Source organism: Pavona decussata, unplaced genomic scaffold, assembly GCF_977016875.1.
Source record: "Pavona decussata unplaced genomic scaffold, jaPavDecu1.1 SCAFFOLD_156, whole genome shotgun sequence".
NCBI classification, from domain to species: Eukaryota; Metazoa; Cnidaria; class Anthozoa; order Scleractinia; family Agariciidae; genus Pavona; species Pavona decussata.
In genome coordinates, this window is record NW_028145568.1 from 2,679,245 (window position 1) to 2,697,935 (window position 18,691).

General features: G+C 42.8%; 1 protein-coding gene across 1 annotated transcript in view; it reads right to left on the reverse strand.

The window, feature by feature from the left end:
• Nucleotides 1-880: 880 nt before the first annotated feature.
• The window catches only part of LOC146465285 (E3 ubiquitin-protein ligase HERC2-like), a 67,782-nt gene continuing 49,971 nt past the window's right edge, over nucleotides 881-18,691 (reverse strand). Inside the window, exons 41-58 of the mRNA XM_085128485.1 lie at nucleotides 17,733-17,986; nucleotides 16,994-17,138; nucleotides 15,686-16,399; nucleotides 14,739-14,944; nucleotides 13,333-13,592; nucleotides 12,825-13,069; nucleotides 12,059-12,184; nucleotides 11,586-11,857; nucleotides 10,855-11,053; nucleotides 9,980-10,194; nucleotides 8,874-9,305; nucleotides 8,060-8,294; nucleotides 7,110-7,403; nucleotides 6,451-6,534; nucleotides 5,267-5,684; nucleotides 4,540-4,778; nucleotides 3,969-4,265; nucleotides 881-3,145 (exon numbers count right to left, since the gene is read on the reverse strand). Coding sequence (XP_084984611.1) covers nucleotides 2,927-3,145; nucleotides 3,969-4,265; nucleotides 4,540-4,778; nucleotides 5,267-5,684; nucleotides 6,451-6,534; nucleotides 7,110-7,403; nucleotides 8,060-8,294; nucleotides 8,874-9,305; nucleotides 9,980-10,194; nucleotides 10,855-11,053; nucleotides 11,586-11,857; nucleotides 12,059-12,184; nucleotides 12,825-13,069; nucleotides 13,333-13,592; nucleotides 14,739-14,944; nucleotides 15,686-16,399; nucleotides 16,994-17,138; nucleotides 17,733-17,986 — 4,854 coding nt within the window. The 3' untranslated portion in view covers nucleotides 881-2,926. The remainder of the gene's footprint in view (nucleotides 3,146-3,968; nucleotides 4,266-4,539; nucleotides 4,779-5,266; nucleotides 5,685-6,450; nucleotides 6,535-7,109; nucleotides 7,404-8,059; nucleotides 8,295-8,873; nucleotides 9,306-9,979; nucleotides 10,195-10,854; nucleotides 11,054-11,585; nucleotides 11,858-12,058; nucleotides 12,185-12,824; nucleotides 13,070-13,332; nucleotides 13,593-14,738; nucleotides 14,945-15,685; nucleotides 16,400-16,993; nucleotides 17,139-17,732; nucleotides 17,987-18,691) is intronic.

Genomic DNA, 18,691 nt, shown 5'->3' on the forward strand with positions numbered 1-18,691 from the left:
GCTGGGCTGCGTTTCAACATTTTACAGAAACTGAAAATAGCCGCACACTTCACGTGTCTTTTTGAGCTTTAAAATACAATTGCTGCAGGATGATTGCAGGCAGAGGACGTGGAAAACTCTCAAAGATTTATAGTCGTTGTTACCTAGCAGAGAAACAGGTCGGGAATTTGTATCCCTAAACACTACAGTTCCCACCTGGCGAGATCAGTCTCTCCGAAATGTAAGAACAATTTGAAAAGCATATCTCACAACCAGAATGTAAACAACAGCTGTCCATAAATTGCACGATTTCCAGAGTAGTAATGGATCCAATGCTGGTCCAAGTTGCGCAAATCGAGAGAGGGAATTCGAGTCCAGTCGGCCAAAGCGTCGGAGTCTTCAATGTGAACCTCACGCGGCGAAGATCACTATATACTGGTCATTCAACCGAAAACAAAACGACGCAGTAAATCGATCAATACTTATAGTCACCGTGCTACGTCGTGAACTTGGTAAAATCAAAAGGACGAAACAGAAAACAACACTAAAATTTTTCTTGCGCTTTCAATTAGCACCTCATGTAATTTCTCTTGCTTGGCACAACCAATCACCGAGCGCAGATATCAATGACGTATGAAAACTCAGTTTTCACCCGTTGCTGAAATCTGATTGGTTGATTTAAATTTCAGACGCGCGGGATGAGATTGCAAGTTTGGAACGACTGGAAAAAAAGCGTTTGCATTTGACAAGGACTGAACCAGTCAAGCCAAAGGCGCTGGGGTCAAGAATGTTTTATTTATTTATTAATTTATTTTTTAATGTTTGTGAACTTGATTGGAATTTGTTTTAGAGAAGGCACTTTACAGACTACAAGCAATATTTCGAGGCCGGAGACAAGTGGTCGAATTTTCTTCAATTTATTGCGAGAGAAGGAACTTCCCATTACCCAAACCGATCAGCATTAGGGATTGGAAGCCTGTCTAAGCGAAAATTCTCGTTTGCAAACTTTTAATGCAAGACAGAATCAAGGTGTTCACAGTCAAATTTTTTTATTTTTGTCATTCATGTTTACTATACTAATTTATTACCAAAACCGAAAAACAAGTCTAGAGAAATAAGTTAACAATTCCCTTAACGCACAATAACTCTCTCTGAAAAATAATTCAACTATTTATGAAATAACTTAGGGCGCATTATTAATATTATCTCGCTATTTTTTTCCCCAGCGCTTTCTTCTCCGTTCTCGCAATTTCGTATACAAATTACCGTGGAATCTCTTTCAGCGGTAACTTAGGTAAGTGATCACCCCCGTTAATATCTGGTCGGTGTAAATCAGTTGTTATTGTAACACTACATGTGTTTAGAATTACTGACGATGACTTCCTCTCGTAATTATAAGTGACTACCTTTGTTTAAACCAAGGGTCGGCGTTTATACGAACTATTCAAGGAGATCCGCCATTTTAAAATTAATTGGTTTTCGTCCCGAAAGACTGAAAAGCGTTTGACTTGAAAAGGAGTCAAGTAAGGTCGATAGGTAAGAGAGATCATCGCTTACCAAAATGCTCGCTCAGAGAGATTCGGCTGTACAGTGAAAATAGAAATACTTTGACTCGATCACCACAGGGGATGACAAACTTGCACAGCACTAATCTAAACGAAAATGTCTTAACCGTGCAGACTCTTGCAAATTTTATCTGTCGGTTCAAATTGTTTAATGCTCGGCCATTTATTCTTGCTGTCGAGCAATATGCTACGTACACTTCCACTAAGCCTAACTTTTAAGTTGGATTCAAATCGCCTCAAACACAGTTTGTGGCTAATTTAAACGTACCAATTTTTTTATCAGCCCAATTTTTCAATCAAATAGGCCAATTTACAATTACAATTTGTCGGCCCTTTCTTTGATAGGGCCAATTTTCGTCCATTCACCATTTTCTTTGTCAAATTTGGCCAAATCGGCCATATTAATCGGTATGTGTAAATAAGCCTTTCAAAAATTACATACAAGACTTGAATCCTCCCTCTGTTCGATCTTTAGGTCATTCTCCTCTCAAAGTACAGTGTATTACTTGCCAATTGTGTGATTAGGGCGGTTTTCAATTGAGTGTCGAAAGTAATCTCGCGTTTGCGTTACTGTGCACTGTGATTGGTTGGCAAAGTTCGCGCCAATTTCTCAACCAATGGGAAGCTAAACCAAAACCAGCCGTGACTTGTTCGCACGCGTTTTCCCGCGCTTGACGACGGTTACACGTTTGCTTCGAATTCTGATTGGTTCTTTGTGCTGTTCGCGCCTCAAGTGATTGGTCAGAGTGATTAGTCTCGTTCTGGTCTTACGGCACTCAATTGAAAACGAATTTAGTGGAGTGATTTACTGTGCGTCTACCATTTGTTTTGCTCCAATCTCATTTGACGTAACTGAAGTGCAACATATCAATTGGGCTCAATTCCAAAAGCCCTTATAATAATATGTCCCGAAAGACCAAATACTTACAAGCACCTGCTCATTCTGAAGTAAGGACATCCCCACAATGAAGCACACACTTTCGTGCCTTAAGAGGGGGGCTTATGATTAGTAAGACAAAGAAAAACGCAAACTGGCCAAGGGAGGGATTTAGCCAAATCAAGATGAATTTGAATTCATTTTACAAGCTAAGTGGTAGTTTTCCTTCTACTTAAACGGAGCCAAACGTAGCTGTGAACAATGATCTGAAAGCATGCGGATTAAAGCCTAAAACTTGTGATACTGGGGCAACTTTCCCCAGGTTCGCGAACGTTCTTCTCAAACACCGATTGTTTACCAGACCGTGTTGCAACGACTTCAAATATCACGCACACTCAGACAGCACGTGAACCAATGTATTAATCCGTGCTGTGTCCTTTGGTCTCTTAGCGACCAGAGAATAAATTACTTGAAGTTCATTTCTTCATTTCTCCAAAGCCTCGACTTAAAAGGCCTCAATATCAGTGTCATACTCCTCCGCCTGATCTCCAGTCAGGTCGATCCTGGCGTAATCATCCGAGTCAATGGACTTGCAAAAATGGATGGCGTATTTAAGCTTCTCGCAGAGCACCCGCTGACACGAGTATCGCGGCATCTTCAGGAGGAAGAAGCAAGTGTAGGATTCCGGTAGGTAGTGATCTGGGGGAGAGTATTTGTCAAGCACCTGAAAAGAAATCATTTAACAGTAAGGATAAGCTACAACGCTTGCTCTTGGCTGTGCAGCTGAACTGAGGCCACCATTAGGATATAATCCAGTTACAATCAATAATACTCACTGTCAGTGTGATTGAGGTGACCTCACCTTGAATTATCTTGTTTCTAGTCACAGTGCTGTATGCAGTTGTTTTACGAGAGAGGTGATCTCAAGTGTTGACAGTGTTTTCAATCTTCCGAGTGACAAAAGCGCTCGATTCTCAGCAGTGTGGACCAGGCTCGAATCCCAGACCCACACTGATAAGCGGATTGAATTTGTCTTGCATCTTCAGAGGGTTTTTCGCTGGGATCACAAAACTCGACATTTGTTCCAATTCAATCTAGGATCGGAAGACAACTAAGAACCTATCAAGGAATTTGCCCTTGATCGTGAATCTAGCACAACCTAAAATTTGTCGGTGAGCTATTTTACAAATTTAAAACAAAAGCGAAGCAAGAAATTCCCGGAAATCCATAAACACACAAAGATTGAAGTGTGACGTACGTGTAGCGATATCGGTGCTGTGATACTTTAACGAACTGGTGAATTATTAAACATTAAATGAGAAACTTATTAATTGCACACTTTGGCTGTCAAAAGATACATCGCCAGAATGAAACGTATATTTCGTTGATATGTTTAGGGAAGCAGGAACTTACAAAACATAAATTGTTTCCTCGCCTCTTAATCTAAAACGGCGGCAGACTCTTATTCCGGATTTCCCTCTCTGCCTTGTAACAAAAGAAGAAAATTCGGTATTCTAAGTATTCTAACCCTTAGACAAATGGCTTACTTGAAATACGAAGTCCCTGCCACGGAAATCCACGATAGTCCTCGGGAGTCGGGTTCGCCCCCAAACAAACCGAAGGAACAATGATCGCTCGGCGTTGGAGAAGCTCTCGAGTGTCTCCCAGAACCAACGAACCAATGGCGCGCTGGCGTCCACTCCCTTATACGTCACCACGGACTTCAGCAAGTCCAGAGGAATGTCAGGGCTGCCACACACCATCGTCTCCAGTTCAGGGCCAGTAAATAATGACAGCAAGGGGACTGGGACTACTCGAGCCATGCCTTCTCGGACTGCAGATACCTAATGAGATGAAAAATCCCACATATAACAAGGCAAGAACTCGCAAACAGTACAGTGCCCCACCGACTGAGCTATCAAACTAACTGGGAGCTGGTCATTTTGTAGATTTGTATTACACTTGTAGAAATGAAGGGATGGGAGTAAAATATACCATTTTCATATATTTGAATTGCGGGTGAAAGAATTAACAAATGATTGGCCATTGCAAATATATAGGCAACTTAAGCAGCTGCGAAAAGAAGGCCTGAAAATTTTTACGCTAAGAAACACCTACCTGTACATCAAACTCGTGCAAGCGATAATGTAGCGCCAAACGTACGTACTCTTCCCTATTATCCAGGGTGATGCTTTTGATCTTGTTATGCAGCTGTACCTCCTGACCGCTGGCGCTTGGAGTACTGAATGGCATCTCCATGGCTTCAAACGCCTCACGCTCCATGTCCCGGATGCACATCAGACCGGGCACGTAATCCTTGTCGATTTCAGCCAGGTCGGTCACTCGCAAAGACATCCCTGGAGACACAATTTAAGAGATCAGCATTCCTTTGAGAAAATTCAATGTAGGTTCGTAAATCCTTTCTTTAGCTTTCCCTTTGCAGCCGACTTCCAGCAATGCCTCCCACTTCTTTATTACCTAATCCCCAACCTCGCTTCACCTTTTCTTAAGGAAGAGAAGGTTGAAAAAGGGCGCAGGTACCAACTGAATTCGAGTTGCTTCTACTCGTCATCGATGAGAGATTTCTTATAGGACTAAGTCTAACAAACTAGCATAAAAAACAAACAAACAAAAAAAAAAACACGCAAACAAATACAAAACAAAACAAACACACTTGCACGTGCTACCATAGATTGAATAAGACTTAACGGTGAACGTTAGAACCTCATTAAGCGAGTCACAGTTTAAATTTTGGGGTTCCGAGTGATGGTGGCATCTTGTCAGCACTGAACTCTGTTGAAAGCGAAAACAACAAAACCAAACAGCACGCACAATACTGTCTTACCCGCCAGCTGCTGCCAGACAGGTTCAGCGAGATTCAAGCTGAGCGGGCTGCCCGTCCGGATGGCGATCCCGATCAACACCCCCAAAAACTTGAACATGCTGAGATGAACAGGTGAACAGGCGTCTGGGCTGAGAATGAAGCAGTCTCGATTAGCTCCCGACTCGTCTCTTCCGTTAGGCGTCACAATCAGCAAAGGAAGAGAGCCGTTCTGCAGCTCGTCACACATCTCAGCGATGGATTCGGAGTAGCCCCCTCCGCAGTCGTCTACACTCTCGCCTATGAACTTGACCTTCCAGACACGATGCGGTAAGAACAGGCTATCAGGTCCGAAGTTACTCATCTTGGAACAAGCTTGACCGAATACTGACTTGGCGCCGTCTGGGCCAGTTAGGCCGCCTTTGGAGCGGTACTTCTTGATCTGAAATGAAGAATTCAGTGGATGAAGAGCGAAACAAAGTATGTAATACCAAGTAACAACAACAGCGCTGTCTTGCAACTCCAAAAATATTGAAAATAAAACTAAAACTTTAATTTCAATATTCGATGAAAGTAACAACGGGGCACCACGCAGCCCTTGGAGCGGCGTTCAGGACTGGCTGAAAAAACAACCAACCAACAAAGAAACAAACAAAAACAACAGCAAGAACAACAAAAACAAACAAAACAACAGTGGGGCAATGAACTAACTAAAGAAACGATGGACCTTGGCCCTGAAACAATAGAGAGGTACGGTATACAGGTCCAACGAAATTAGGGATTCTAACGAGCTACCTGATCTGAAAACCACAATACCTTTTGAAGCACAAAAGTGATAAACAAAGATCGATGAGAAACTCGTAACGTTTTCTGTTTCACAGGACTGACGAAATATTGCCCACTCAGTCCAGAAACTACGAGTGAGAGTGCGAGTGAGGGATTGCGGGATCAACAAGGACGTCATGGAAAATTCATGGCACTTTAGAGAATGGCGTAGCAGTCAGTTGTGAACGAAATCTTGATTTAAAAGAAGAAGATTCAACAAGAGCTACGCCTCCCCAAGGAAACCCCGAAAAATACACTAGCTCGTCGGCGCGAAATCCTTCAATTGCAAACCCCATCAATCGTACAAGTCTCCCCATAGTTTCTCAAGCGAGGAATTAACTCTTCGCAAAATGTTCTTTTTCATGGCAAAACTTTGTATTCACCTGTATTCGGTTAAGTTCAATCACCGGGCCGTGCTGCCGGTCGCGAACCATTGTCGTCTGAACAACTTTACGGAAGGCTGCTTCCTGCAACACAGTGACGAAATGAACACAGATCAATAAACGACAAGTATGTGTGACAATTTTCGGTCTTACCCCAACTGTAATGAACACCATTGGAAAAACAGAATAAAGGACAGACATAAACAACAACGAAACGTTCTCCAGGGATTAAGACTACATGCATTACCACACTAAGACATAAGCTACAATCAAAGGAAGCATCACTGAAGTAAAGATGTAAATTCCCAGTGGATAAAACAGAAGTTTTCATTTTTTTAGAATTCATGGAACATTAGAGACTTAGTTTACGGCAAACGGGAGAAATGGCCACGTGACCATGTTTATCCTCTATTTGCCGCTCGCTATTTTCAGTTTCTCACTAAAATTGAGTAGTTTCCCGTTGGCATGAATTAGAATTATTTTCCAGTATTCTCATCTATTTACTCAGTTTTTCAAGAAAACATTAAAGCAAATCTCACGTTTGGTGTTTGTCGTATACGCGATTCCAAATCTCTCTATTGTCACAATGTTCAGCCGTAAGAGGCAAAGTTAGCAAAACTCGAGTTGGCAAATCATGAGTGACTATGCCTGGTGCTTACCTTTCCAGACGGGATCAGTATTCCCCTTAACGCGTCCAGAGCTACCAGAGGTGCCTGCCCAACATGCTCTTTAACTCGCGGCTGAAGATCAAACATAGGAAGCGAAGAACACACAAGCTCGGAGAAATGATGGAGGAGCATCAGACGGTTCCGCAGAGAATCCAAAGGGATAAGCTGTAGGTGATTAAATTCCATAGGAACTTCCCTTGGAAGACGACCGGCATTGGCTGGTTTGGTGGTGGACCAAGCGATAGTATGAGCTGAGCCACAAGCCACACGGTTTGTCTTCTTCCCCTGCAAAGGTGAGGATACGTTAAGATGTTTGAAGCTAAGTGGATACTTAAACCACAGCCGGATCAGATGCAGGTGCAGATCTTTGTAAACGGGTCATGTGACGTAACTTTTATAGCGGACATGCATTCGTCCAAATGAGTCTTACCGACAATAAAACAACAAAACATGTTAAAATCCACCCTCACTTGTCATCAACCTTATTAAAGTTGTGCAAGATGATGGCAATAGAATGAGACTTCCTTTCTGTGCGTTTAAATTTTGCAATGGTGATGACACGGGAAAATACATGTACAAGGCATCAGTACACAATCATTACCAGCGCTTCGCTTGTGTTTCTAACATTTCGTGCTAAACGAGCAAGAGAGCAAACGCGAAAGAGGGAAAATCATCCATTTCCTTGCGTTTACATTTCTCTGTTTTACAGCTTCTTGTGCTGCAGTTTGAAATTGCATCGTACAGAATATTGCAAACTCCAGAGGTAATATCAGTGTCGGAAGAACAACAGAAGTATTATGTTCACACATTTAAAAAGCCATTTTAGTTTGTGCACGGTCACGTTCAAAAAACGCAACAACAATACAACCAGAAGAAGCTTACAAGGTTTCATATCCATTGCATTGCGTTGCGAACCAGCTTACAGCGCTAAACAAACTCACCTGCAATGCTGTGACCAGTCTTGGTCTTTGTATGGCACTTGTTGACCCATCTCCCAGCTGTCCCTCGTCGTTATCACCCCACGTGTACACCTCACCCGTGTCAGTACATGCCACGCAGTGCAGAGAGCCAGTTGCTATGGCGACCACCTTCTTGTTTTGCAGGGCGGCAACTCTCTTGGGACGTCTCACGTGATCATCTGAGCCGTGACCGAGGCGATAGTAATCTCCTTTGCCCCTGCAAAATAAAGCGGTGGAACGCACGTTAGCCTATGGGGTGTCAACAGTCTAATTTGTCTTGCTGTGTACCATCAAGAAAGGAACGTTCACGAATAAGAGAAAACGCCATCCCATACTCGGTATGAAAGAAATGTGTCTGCTTATAAGGAGTGTTAAATTTTTTTGTCTCTGTGTGACTTGGTCCTACCAAGAATTAACAGATGGTAACATTTTGCTCTGCACCTTTTGTTACACTATGAAGAAAATAAGTTGAATGTTTTAGCTGTCTGCTTCTTTGGCGTTTTCTTTTCGCGTCTTTTCACGCTTTGCCCTTTAAACAAAATTCGGTGAAATATGCTAGCATACTCAGCTAGTATTAACCCTTAAAACCCCAATAGTCACCAGTATTAAAATTCTCCGTACAATATCACTACACGATCATGCAGGCCATGCGAAATGGAAATGACAATCAGTCTTGATTTTTAAACAAATTCTCTCAACTAATACCACACAAAAGGAATGGATAACGGTGAGAACAATATGTATGCCGATCTCAGGGCTTAAATGTTTAACAGTCACAATACTGTCTTGCACTTACCAAGTATAAACGGCCCCAGACTTGGTCAGTGCTACAGAGAACTGCGAACCACACTCCACCTTACACACACCAGCCCTCATGAGTGACTCCACCTTCATCGGAATCTTACACCCGTCACTTCCTCCACGCCCAAGCTTGCCGTAATCCCCGTCACCCCAAGACCACACGCAGTCGTTATCAGTCAAACACAGCGTCTGGGCGTCACCGCTCCCGCAGGCCACGTCTATGACACGCTGTCCACGAAGCGCTTCCACCAGTTTTGGCAGCAATTGGTCTTCACTATCACCGTGCCCCAGCCGTCCATATCGTCCCTTACCCCACGTGTATAACTCGCCACTGGTTGTTATGCATGCGCTGTGTGAACCGCCGCACGCGATGTCCACGAGAGATTTTCCACGAAGGGCTTCGATGACACGCGGACGATCACAGGAGCTGAAAATAAACCGAAAAAGTCTTATATTCCTACTTCTTCCAAGTGTTAAACTAATGACAATTGACAACCAAAATTCAAAAGTAAAATAGCCTTGTCGCAAACAATACGTTGAACCACACAAGTGTCGAGTAGGGCTTTCGTGTGGTGTGCGATTGGTTGGAAAAAAGCAAGTAAACAAACAAACAAACAAACAAACAAACAGGGAAATAAGGTAATATTTCAGCAAGTTGAATCATCCCCCTTCACTGCAGAACGGTCAGCTATTCGGTAGAAAGAAACAAAGAAATGTACTCCGCGTGCTAAACGAAACAGAGGGAGAAACAATTGTACTCATTGTTCTATAAAGGCTGTGCTGAGCGAAAAAGAAATTGGGGTAAATTGGTTACTGAAAACAGTGTCCCATAGTTCCTTGGATATTCTATAAAATAAAACCTTTTTTTTTCATGCACTGCAAGTCGGGCAGCTACAGTTTCATTAACGTGCTAATTTAAGGAGGCAGATTATCCTGCAACAACTACATTTCAAAATTGATTTCGAGCCGCAACAGCAAACAAAAATGAAACAAACACACTTCTACTTTTACCGAACTTCAGTATTACAAAACTAAAATATTTGGTTTACAAATCTAAATTTCATGTCGCACAAGACGATAAACTTCAACCGATATACCCACTTGCGGCTTCCATGTCCGAGTTTGCCATCATCACCTTCACCCCAAGAGTATACGTCACCATCCATCGAGAGTGCCATAGCGTGTTTACCACCAGAATGCACAGCGACCTTCCTGATGACCACGTGCTGCAATGACTCAATCAGTCGTACTGACGTCACAGTCTCTGTTCCTCCTAGTCCCAGGCGACCGCCGTGCCCGTATCCGGTGGCGTACACCTGTACACAAACCCAAAACTGAGTCAAGAAGGATTTCTTGTAGGGGAATAAGGCGATTTCATATTGGTTTCACAACTTTTACAAACATCATTAAAAATGCGTATGGATACTTCCTTTGTTATTTAATTAAGAAGTCCGGCGTCATTTAGTTTTCTCCGTGTGGAACTGGTCTTCCTCTTAGCATCGTACAAGAAAAGATAAAAGTGCTTGCGGGTTTTGGATCCTTACAAGTTCAGAAACAAAAGGTACCTAGTCTGCCTTCTTACAGAGGAACGTGGTGAATAATGTCCGAGCAGCTTTGAGATTTGAAGTTTTTCAGTTGTTACTGCGGTAAAAAATGCATGCTATTCAAGATGTAGCCTCGGTAAACGTAATCTGGTTCAAAACAGCTCACTTCACGGTGGTTTTGCACACGGGAGCGCTGATTAAAATCAGTTACGATAGTCACGTTAGAATTTCTTGGGTCTAGTTTAGACTGTCCACAAACGATGACAATCCTGATCACGTGTTTCGCGACTACCTATTTTTAAGAACTTAAAAGCAAACTTGCAAACTGCCTGAGGCCAACTTTGGAAAAGTGTCAAATAGAATACAACAAGGAAATAATCCAAGAGAGTAAGAAAGGTGAAAAGGCACGCACATATTCTCTGGGGAACATACCTTTCCCTCAGACGTGACTGCAAATAGAGTCTGTTCTCCTCCAACTATCTGCACAGGCCTGATAGCGCTGAGAGCCTCGCACGGCTGAGGGAACTTCACTTTCCCGCCTTCAATCCCGCCCAGCTGGCCGCGGTGGTTATGTCCCCAGCCGTAAATTGTTCCACTTCCGCCCCAGGTTACCGTCCAATCAGAGGGGCGCCTGAAAACGAGGCATGCTAAAATTATTATCAATATCCAACAGCCTTTCGGTTATCATTAAACAATAGACAATAAGCCTTGGGTTGTAACTCCAAACTGGACTTTTAGGCCAGATTACGTTTTCCCAAAAGCGCACCAAAACGTCGTGAGCACTATCGTTTTCGCAGCGTTCTTCCCCGTCCAACCGGAGACGCTCAAGTGCTCTGATTTGCCACGAGGAAAGGTTACCACAGTCGTCTGCACATGCGATAAATAGACGTGACCGCGACGGGATGACGACGCATTTTCCTCGTCAGCGTTTTCAAATGCTTCCGTTCTCGCTGTTACATACATTAATACAAAGCGATCCGTTTTCAAATGCGTCCACTCTGCAAAGCGTTTTGAGATACATGGGTTTTCGATGAAAACCATAACCGTTTTTAATGGTTTTAGTGCGGTCGCAAGGCCAAAACGCAACGAAATGAACGCGTATTCAAACGAAAACGCTTTAGTTTAGGTTTGCTATCTTATCCCTTATCTGGAATTAAACTCACTGGTTCAGCCACAGTAGAAGCTGTTCGTCATGTTCCCGTTTAAACTCCTTGTGATCACTGTAGTCTACCGTGCCGTCATCGCTGTCCTGCACCATTTCCGAGATTTTCTCTTTGACTTCCGCCAAGAAGTCGTGTGGCAGAGGAAGCCTGAGCTCCAGTGATTGCGCAACTCGTGAGGCCACGCAGAAACGTCGGAACCAGGCCCACTCGTGCCCGTCAGAGCAACATGGTAGAACATCTAGAGCAAGGTCACAAGCGAAAGCGACAAGAACCTGGTGACGAGAGAGAGAGAAAGACAATCAACTATATTTACGTGCAGCAAATTAACTTAACGTTAAAAAAAGCAAACTTTACGCTAATTTTATGGACAATCTTGCAAAAACCGGTCGGTTATAATTCATTGGGAAGAACTCTCGCGACACGTTCTAAATCAGAAACAAATAATCAATTTGTGTTGATTGGTTTGTACTTACTTTAAAGAAGTCACTGTGGAAAAGATGCTTGCCTCCGCGGACAAGCTGTTCCTCGTACTCGTACTGTCTTCGTAGAGTGTCGGGAAGTCCTCGGATTAGCTTCCCCAGCGCCGAGGAAGCTACGGCCTGGTGAAAAAAAGAGAATCGTGACATTTAAGACACTTCTGTGGCCAGCTCAAAACAAAGGCAAAATTAAACAGTAATAATATACTTATACTTAGAGGAAGTTATTGAATATTTAACGAACGATAGAAAGAGTGAACTAAATTTGCTGTAACTGAAGTAAATAAAGAAAATTTAAAAGTTCCTGCGGTAGTTTTGTAAGAACATGGTTCTTCGTTCTTGGTGACTTAAAACATACTTTTTAGGCATCCTGAAGGAGGATGTATTAAATGATCCACTTATCACACAGACATAAGACACTGTAAATCTACGCACCATGCAAAATCGTTTACCCAGAATGACAAACCTGTTGATTGATAAAGATAGTAACCCATTTTACTGTGTAAAATGTAAGAGTTGAAAGTGTCTTGTTCAAAATTCTACTGAAGACCTAACATTTCTAGGCAAGCTTCCTTAGTCGTGCTTCCTTTTCGCTAGCTCGAAACCTACATACGTATAACACCGTAGCGTATAAATCCAACGAAAGGAGTATGGGCGCTAGACTGCGAGCAGTCTTTTTCTTCTCTCAATCGAGACGCTCACACGTATAATCTGAGGAAAATAGAACGACTGCTCGCAGTCCTTATTATGTTTTAGCACATACCGGGCTCACTCTCTGGTTACCCAACTGCTTTAGTTTATGGAGTGGTTGGTCGTACATCAGATTGTACCCAAACAGGGCAGGCACGTCAATTGCTGGACCAACCTCTGACATCACAAGCTTCCTCAATCGATGAAGAGCCCACGTTCTTTGACCAGCGGAAAGAGTGTTCAGTTGTGCGCATGCTGATAAAGACGAGGCCAAACGAGGGATATGGGCCGAGTCCCCTAGCGTTTCCAGTTTAAAGTCTGCAACAATAAAACAAGAATTCCATATCTCAGGGGGCTTACCGCAAGGAAAAAAAAAAAAAAAATCTTAAGGGGGTTTCATTTGTCAGAATCTCACAAAGTGAAAATTATTACCAAAACTTGTATAGACTAAGTCGGCAAGACTTACTTGCTATCTGCTACATCGTTGTGCACTCTACTATAAATCGAATCATTGTAAGTAATTAAGCTCTTTATGATTTCCGTAACCGTATAAAATCAAAAACATTTTTCAAAGCACTCACCCAACAGACAGCGCACCAAATCAATAGAAGGCCTTGACTGCAGTGCTCGGTCAGACAACACGTCACACGGAGCCGCGGCCGGGGGGATTGGGTACACAGTGAAACGCCAGCCCCATCCATTCACCGAGCTGTCACTCATAAATTTCCAGCGAAGTTCATCTCCGCTCATGCGCAGTTCGCTTGACCAATCAGACCACTCACGGCCGGAACGGACAGACACTACACGACCAGTACTGTCCATGATGGTCAGCGGATCATGTCTAGAGAAATACATTCCGTCATGAAAAAGTCAAAAATAAACAATGATAACAATAATTTGACATCTTTGAAATTAAACCTCAGTGATAAAGACAAGAAGTCAGCAGTGACGTTAACTATTTGTCTTGTCTGTTACACGTCCTCAAGCATAGTAATTGGAGGCGTTTAAGATACCACTTACGTAATGAAAAGAATAGGCCATTTCCGAGTTGATTTGAACCTCATTATGAAAGCGAGACTTCGTGAAAAGTTGTTGTTATGAAATCTAGTTTAATTCAAATGCAAACAAAGGTAATTTTCACGTGAAAAGCTCCCTTTCGTAATGAGGTCCAAAACCACACGGAAGTGGCCTACTTAACCCCCGGTGAGTGGTACAATCTTTCCTCGGGGTGGGAAGGGGGCTGGAGATAGTGGGAAATACAGTGACGCAAGCTGTTGTAGTGTCTCTACCAAGCCTGGCAAAACAAACAACCAAAACAAAACAACAACAACAAAACAGAAACATCAAAGGGTTAATGTTTTCCTAGGGGCTCTCCCAAGACGAATGGAAGGTATGATCCTGAACGGTCCGAGAGAATCCTGTACCGAGGAGCTACAGAAGACCCGTAGGATATCAGCCACTAAAATGGCAAGGTAAGGTTCCTTTTTGTTTCCAACATGAACAAAATAAAATAGTCAGTGTACAAACTATGCAGATACTGTTTTTTTTTTTTAAATGCATCCTACCCTCCCACAGACCGATGAGATCAGGAACTTTACGAAAACACTACGGCAATGGCAACGATATAAGCTCGCGTTACTTGTACTACTTCACAGATATTAAAATTCGTTCAACTTGTATAACGTGACCGAGCTATCCAGTAACAGAATAGGTTGGAATGGTCTACAGGTTGAGACAGAGAATGAACAATTTATTATTCATGTGCTCACGTTCTCCACAAAACCTTGAATTTGATCATTTCACGTTGTTTGGCCGACTACGGCGAAAAAAATTAGCAAAATTTATAACGCACGTGCAGGGTCCTTGTTTTTCTCAATAAATCCTATTGTTTGGTGAAGTCCCCGATGCCGTCATAGTAGCAGCTTCTTAAACACCCTATTGTCTATAATTCAACTACAACAGGCTACATGTTTTATCTGCTAGTCACCTTCTCTCAGTAGAACTCTGCTTGTCAAACTCCACTCTGAGTCCCTCTGCCCCTGGGATCTTCACCACACCCGTAGTGTTGGTATCATCTGTGTAGGGGTGAGTGCTCTCTTGTACCACTGGTTGGAAGTTGCTGTGTACGCTGCTGTTGTCTGTGGCCACGTCTTCCAGCTCTGTGATACACAGCTCCAGAAGCATGGACGCTATCTAAAAGTCAAAATTAATAATAAGCAATTTTTTTATCCAACTTAACGTTTTCCGATAAGTAGTAAATAAAATATGATGTAATACGGAGCTAAGTGAGTGCGCGCACGTAAACAAACCCTCTTTTTTTTTACTTAACGAATATTTAACAATTATTGTGCAAAATCGTGCGAATATCACCTGATACTTAGCCGACGAGGCCGTAGGCCGAGTTGGCTAAAACCAGGAGATATTCTGCGCGATTGAGCAGGATAATTGTTTTATTATTCAACACAATGATAACAAAGCATAGTTTTGATTGAAGAAAATCTGGGGACGATCTTTATTTTTTCATTCTTCTCCCCGAAACACGAAATTTCGTATGTTTAACAATCATCCTGCGAAATCGCGGAGAATATCGCCCGATACTGAGCCGGCGAAGCCAAAAAGGCTAAAATCAGGGGATATTCTGCAAGATTGAGCAGGATATATTTTTTTTTATTCAACACATTGATAACAAAGCACAGTACGTTTTAAAGTATTGCAGAAGAGCTAGAGACGGTCTTTATTCTACCATTTTTCTTCCCAACACACGAAATAACGTATATCGCAGGATATCTGTTGGCTACGGACGACGAAGATTCAACGCACCATGACCATATTTGGGCAGTGTTACAATGTGCTGAATAATAGCGGTATATCCGTATTCGTTTCGCGTATTATTCGAACAGTACTGCACGAAGTCTCGATAATAAGGACACTCACTTCCGGTTTGGTTTGTGCCAAAGCCCTTAACACTTCAGACAACACTTCTCTTCCGTTATCACCCGCTCTACCAGCCACAGCAAGCTTTAACAGCTCAACTAGAAGCCTCGAGTCATCGTGTCCAAGGCTGCTGGTGAAGTCATCCATTCCTTCTAGAAGCGACTTCCGGGAACCATTCGCCACTTCCGTTAGGGTGCCGTCATCGATGGAGATGTCCGAAACGGAAACCAGCGACACCACCTCGTCGTCCTCCGTTTCCGGCTTGGAGTCGCCGCGAATAAACGAATGAGGATCCATAAGAGCCCGCACTACTGCATCACGGGAGTAAATGATTTGAAGCGCACTGAGAATATGGCTCAATGCCTGCTGACGTTCGTAGTTGGAATTAAGCGAAAGCACGATTTTGGCCAAAGAAGGTCTATGCCGATGCTCGCCATACTCATTGCTTTCAGCTTCGGCGCAGACACTCTGCTCTTGGGAGTCTGGACTGAGACATGATGCCCCCAGAGGATCACGGGACGCAGGAAACATGACGGGCTCATGCGTGGTGGGTGCAGGGAAATCAGACTCGGCCCAGGCTACGCTGTGAGAAGAGCCGCAAGCCACACGAGTGATTTTGAACTCTTCTAGTCCCAGGACCATCTGCGGCCGGCGATTGACCGTGGTCGTACCATTCCCCTGTTGACCGTGATCGTTGTCACCCCAGGCAAAAACCTGACAAAAAGGTGTTAAAATGTAAGCCAACGAGAACAAGCTGAGTTTTAATTTTTCCTTCCCCAAGCCATTTTAGTACAAAAGTATTTGAAATGTTTATGATTAAAGAACAAACCAAAAGCTAGAACATCATCATCAACAACAACAACAAACAAACAAACACCCCCCCCCCCCCAAAAAAAAAAAAAAATAATAAATAAATAAATGAAAGCTAGCCAGAACAATCTTATGCATTTTTAATTCATTTTAAGCTACTTTTAATACAAAAGTATCTGAGCTTGTTTACGGTAAAAATCGAAAACTTAATATTAGTACTTGCTAAGGTATTCCTCCTTTCAACATCGCAATATTTGATAGATCCTTGATAGAAGACAGAGAGTCAAAGTAAGTGACGATAGTCACTTTTACACGTTCGGAAACGTCACGTTAGGGATCGGCATCCTCAGGATTTTATGGAATAAGAAACATAAATCTCTGCCACTAATTGCTTCTGTGACTTTCAATTTCACCAAAATCTAATGACCGAGGATGGTCTTCTTCAAATTAGAAGGACGAACAACATTTCGGGGCTAAACGTTTACTGATTTGCCTCACCTGGCCTTGTTCTGTGACAGCCAAACAGTGCAAGGCTCCAACAGCAACATCCACCACTTGCTTTCCCTTGAGTCCCTCGACAATCTGGGGTTTGCGAACATGGGAGTCATTGCCATGGCCAAGCCGAAAATAATCGCCTTTGCCCCTGAAAAACAACACGAAGCACGTGAAACACTGAATAAACACGAAACACAAAACAAATCCCGAAGAAATAAAAATCGCACAAAATACAAAGTCTACATGACATTGGTCATAGCATTCATGGCTATGTTCTTCTTTGTTTAACAAACCTAATAAACTGTTCTGGAGTAGGTCACACGAAGGATTATCGAAACAACAACAACAACAGCAACAACAACAACAACAGCAACAACAACAACAACAGCAACAACAACAACAACAACAACAACAACAACAACAACAACAGCAACAACAACAACAACAACAACCACAACAACAACAACAAAAACAAGGAACAAAAAAAACATGATGTCGATAAAGTTAAAGAAGCCTTGTTTCGTCCAGTTCCTGGACAGATAACAAGTACAAATACTTTACTTGATTCATTTTCAAAACAAAAACAAAACGTTTAAGGAAATAAATAAATAAAAAAAAAACAAACAAAAACAGTTCACATCAATAAAAACCCAAGGGAGGACAAAAGTCATTCTTCGTAACAAACAAAGGAAAAAGACAATGATCATTCGATAAAGAATGCCAACACATTTGTACTCCTTACCAGGTCCACACTTGTCCCGATTTTGTAAGAGCGAGTGAGAACTGGGCTCCACACAGCACCTTGCACACACCCTGCCCTTTGAGTTTCTCTACTACGTGCGGCACACTGCAACCTTCACTTCCGCCTCGCCCCAGCTTCCCAAAGTCTCCATCACCCCACGACCAAACACAACCGTCGTTGGTGAGTGCGAGGGTCTGGGCATCGCGACTGCCGCAGGCGACGTCTATCGCATGATGACTTGACAAAGTACGGACCTAAATTAACCACAATGCAACAGCGTAGTTACAGTCAAGCTACGGAATTGCTTACTGGTTCATATAGTATACAGTATTGTATCTCACTTGTTTGTTTAGCATCATGGTCAGAGAAAGGAACTCTAAGGACCTGTTCAGACTGAGTGCACGTACCAGGGCCTAGTGCCCGAGTACTGAAAATAATGTTGTTCAGACTCCTAGGTGTTCAAGAAGAAATCGTGTTCTCGTTCGTCCTTTTAAGGAGGGATATATGGGGAAAGTGCGGGAACTTGCAAAATCCTGTTTAGACCAGTGCCTGTGCCGAGAGTACTTCACTTGGAGGTAGTGCTCGTGCCCGGGTACTGTGCCCAGAGTTTTGTTCGGGCTTTGTTTAGACTGGCGCCCGTGTTGTTGTGAGCATGGAGTTTCCACAGTATGAGGAAATCGTCAAATACCAAATGCCATTTTCAAGGACTCTAAAGGCCTTTGAATACGATCTTTAAATTGAAGAAAATTTTAGGTTACTTGAAGTTCCAAAGTTTCATATTTCCCACTGAATTTTTTTTCTTAACTTTTTGTCCGGCGTTCTCTGGATAAAACAAATAAACAAACAAACAAACAAACAAACAAACGAAAAAGACAACAAGAGAAGTATACACGCGTGATATACAATAATGATGCATGCCAAAATCAAACTTAACGGAACACCTCATTGTGCAACACGTC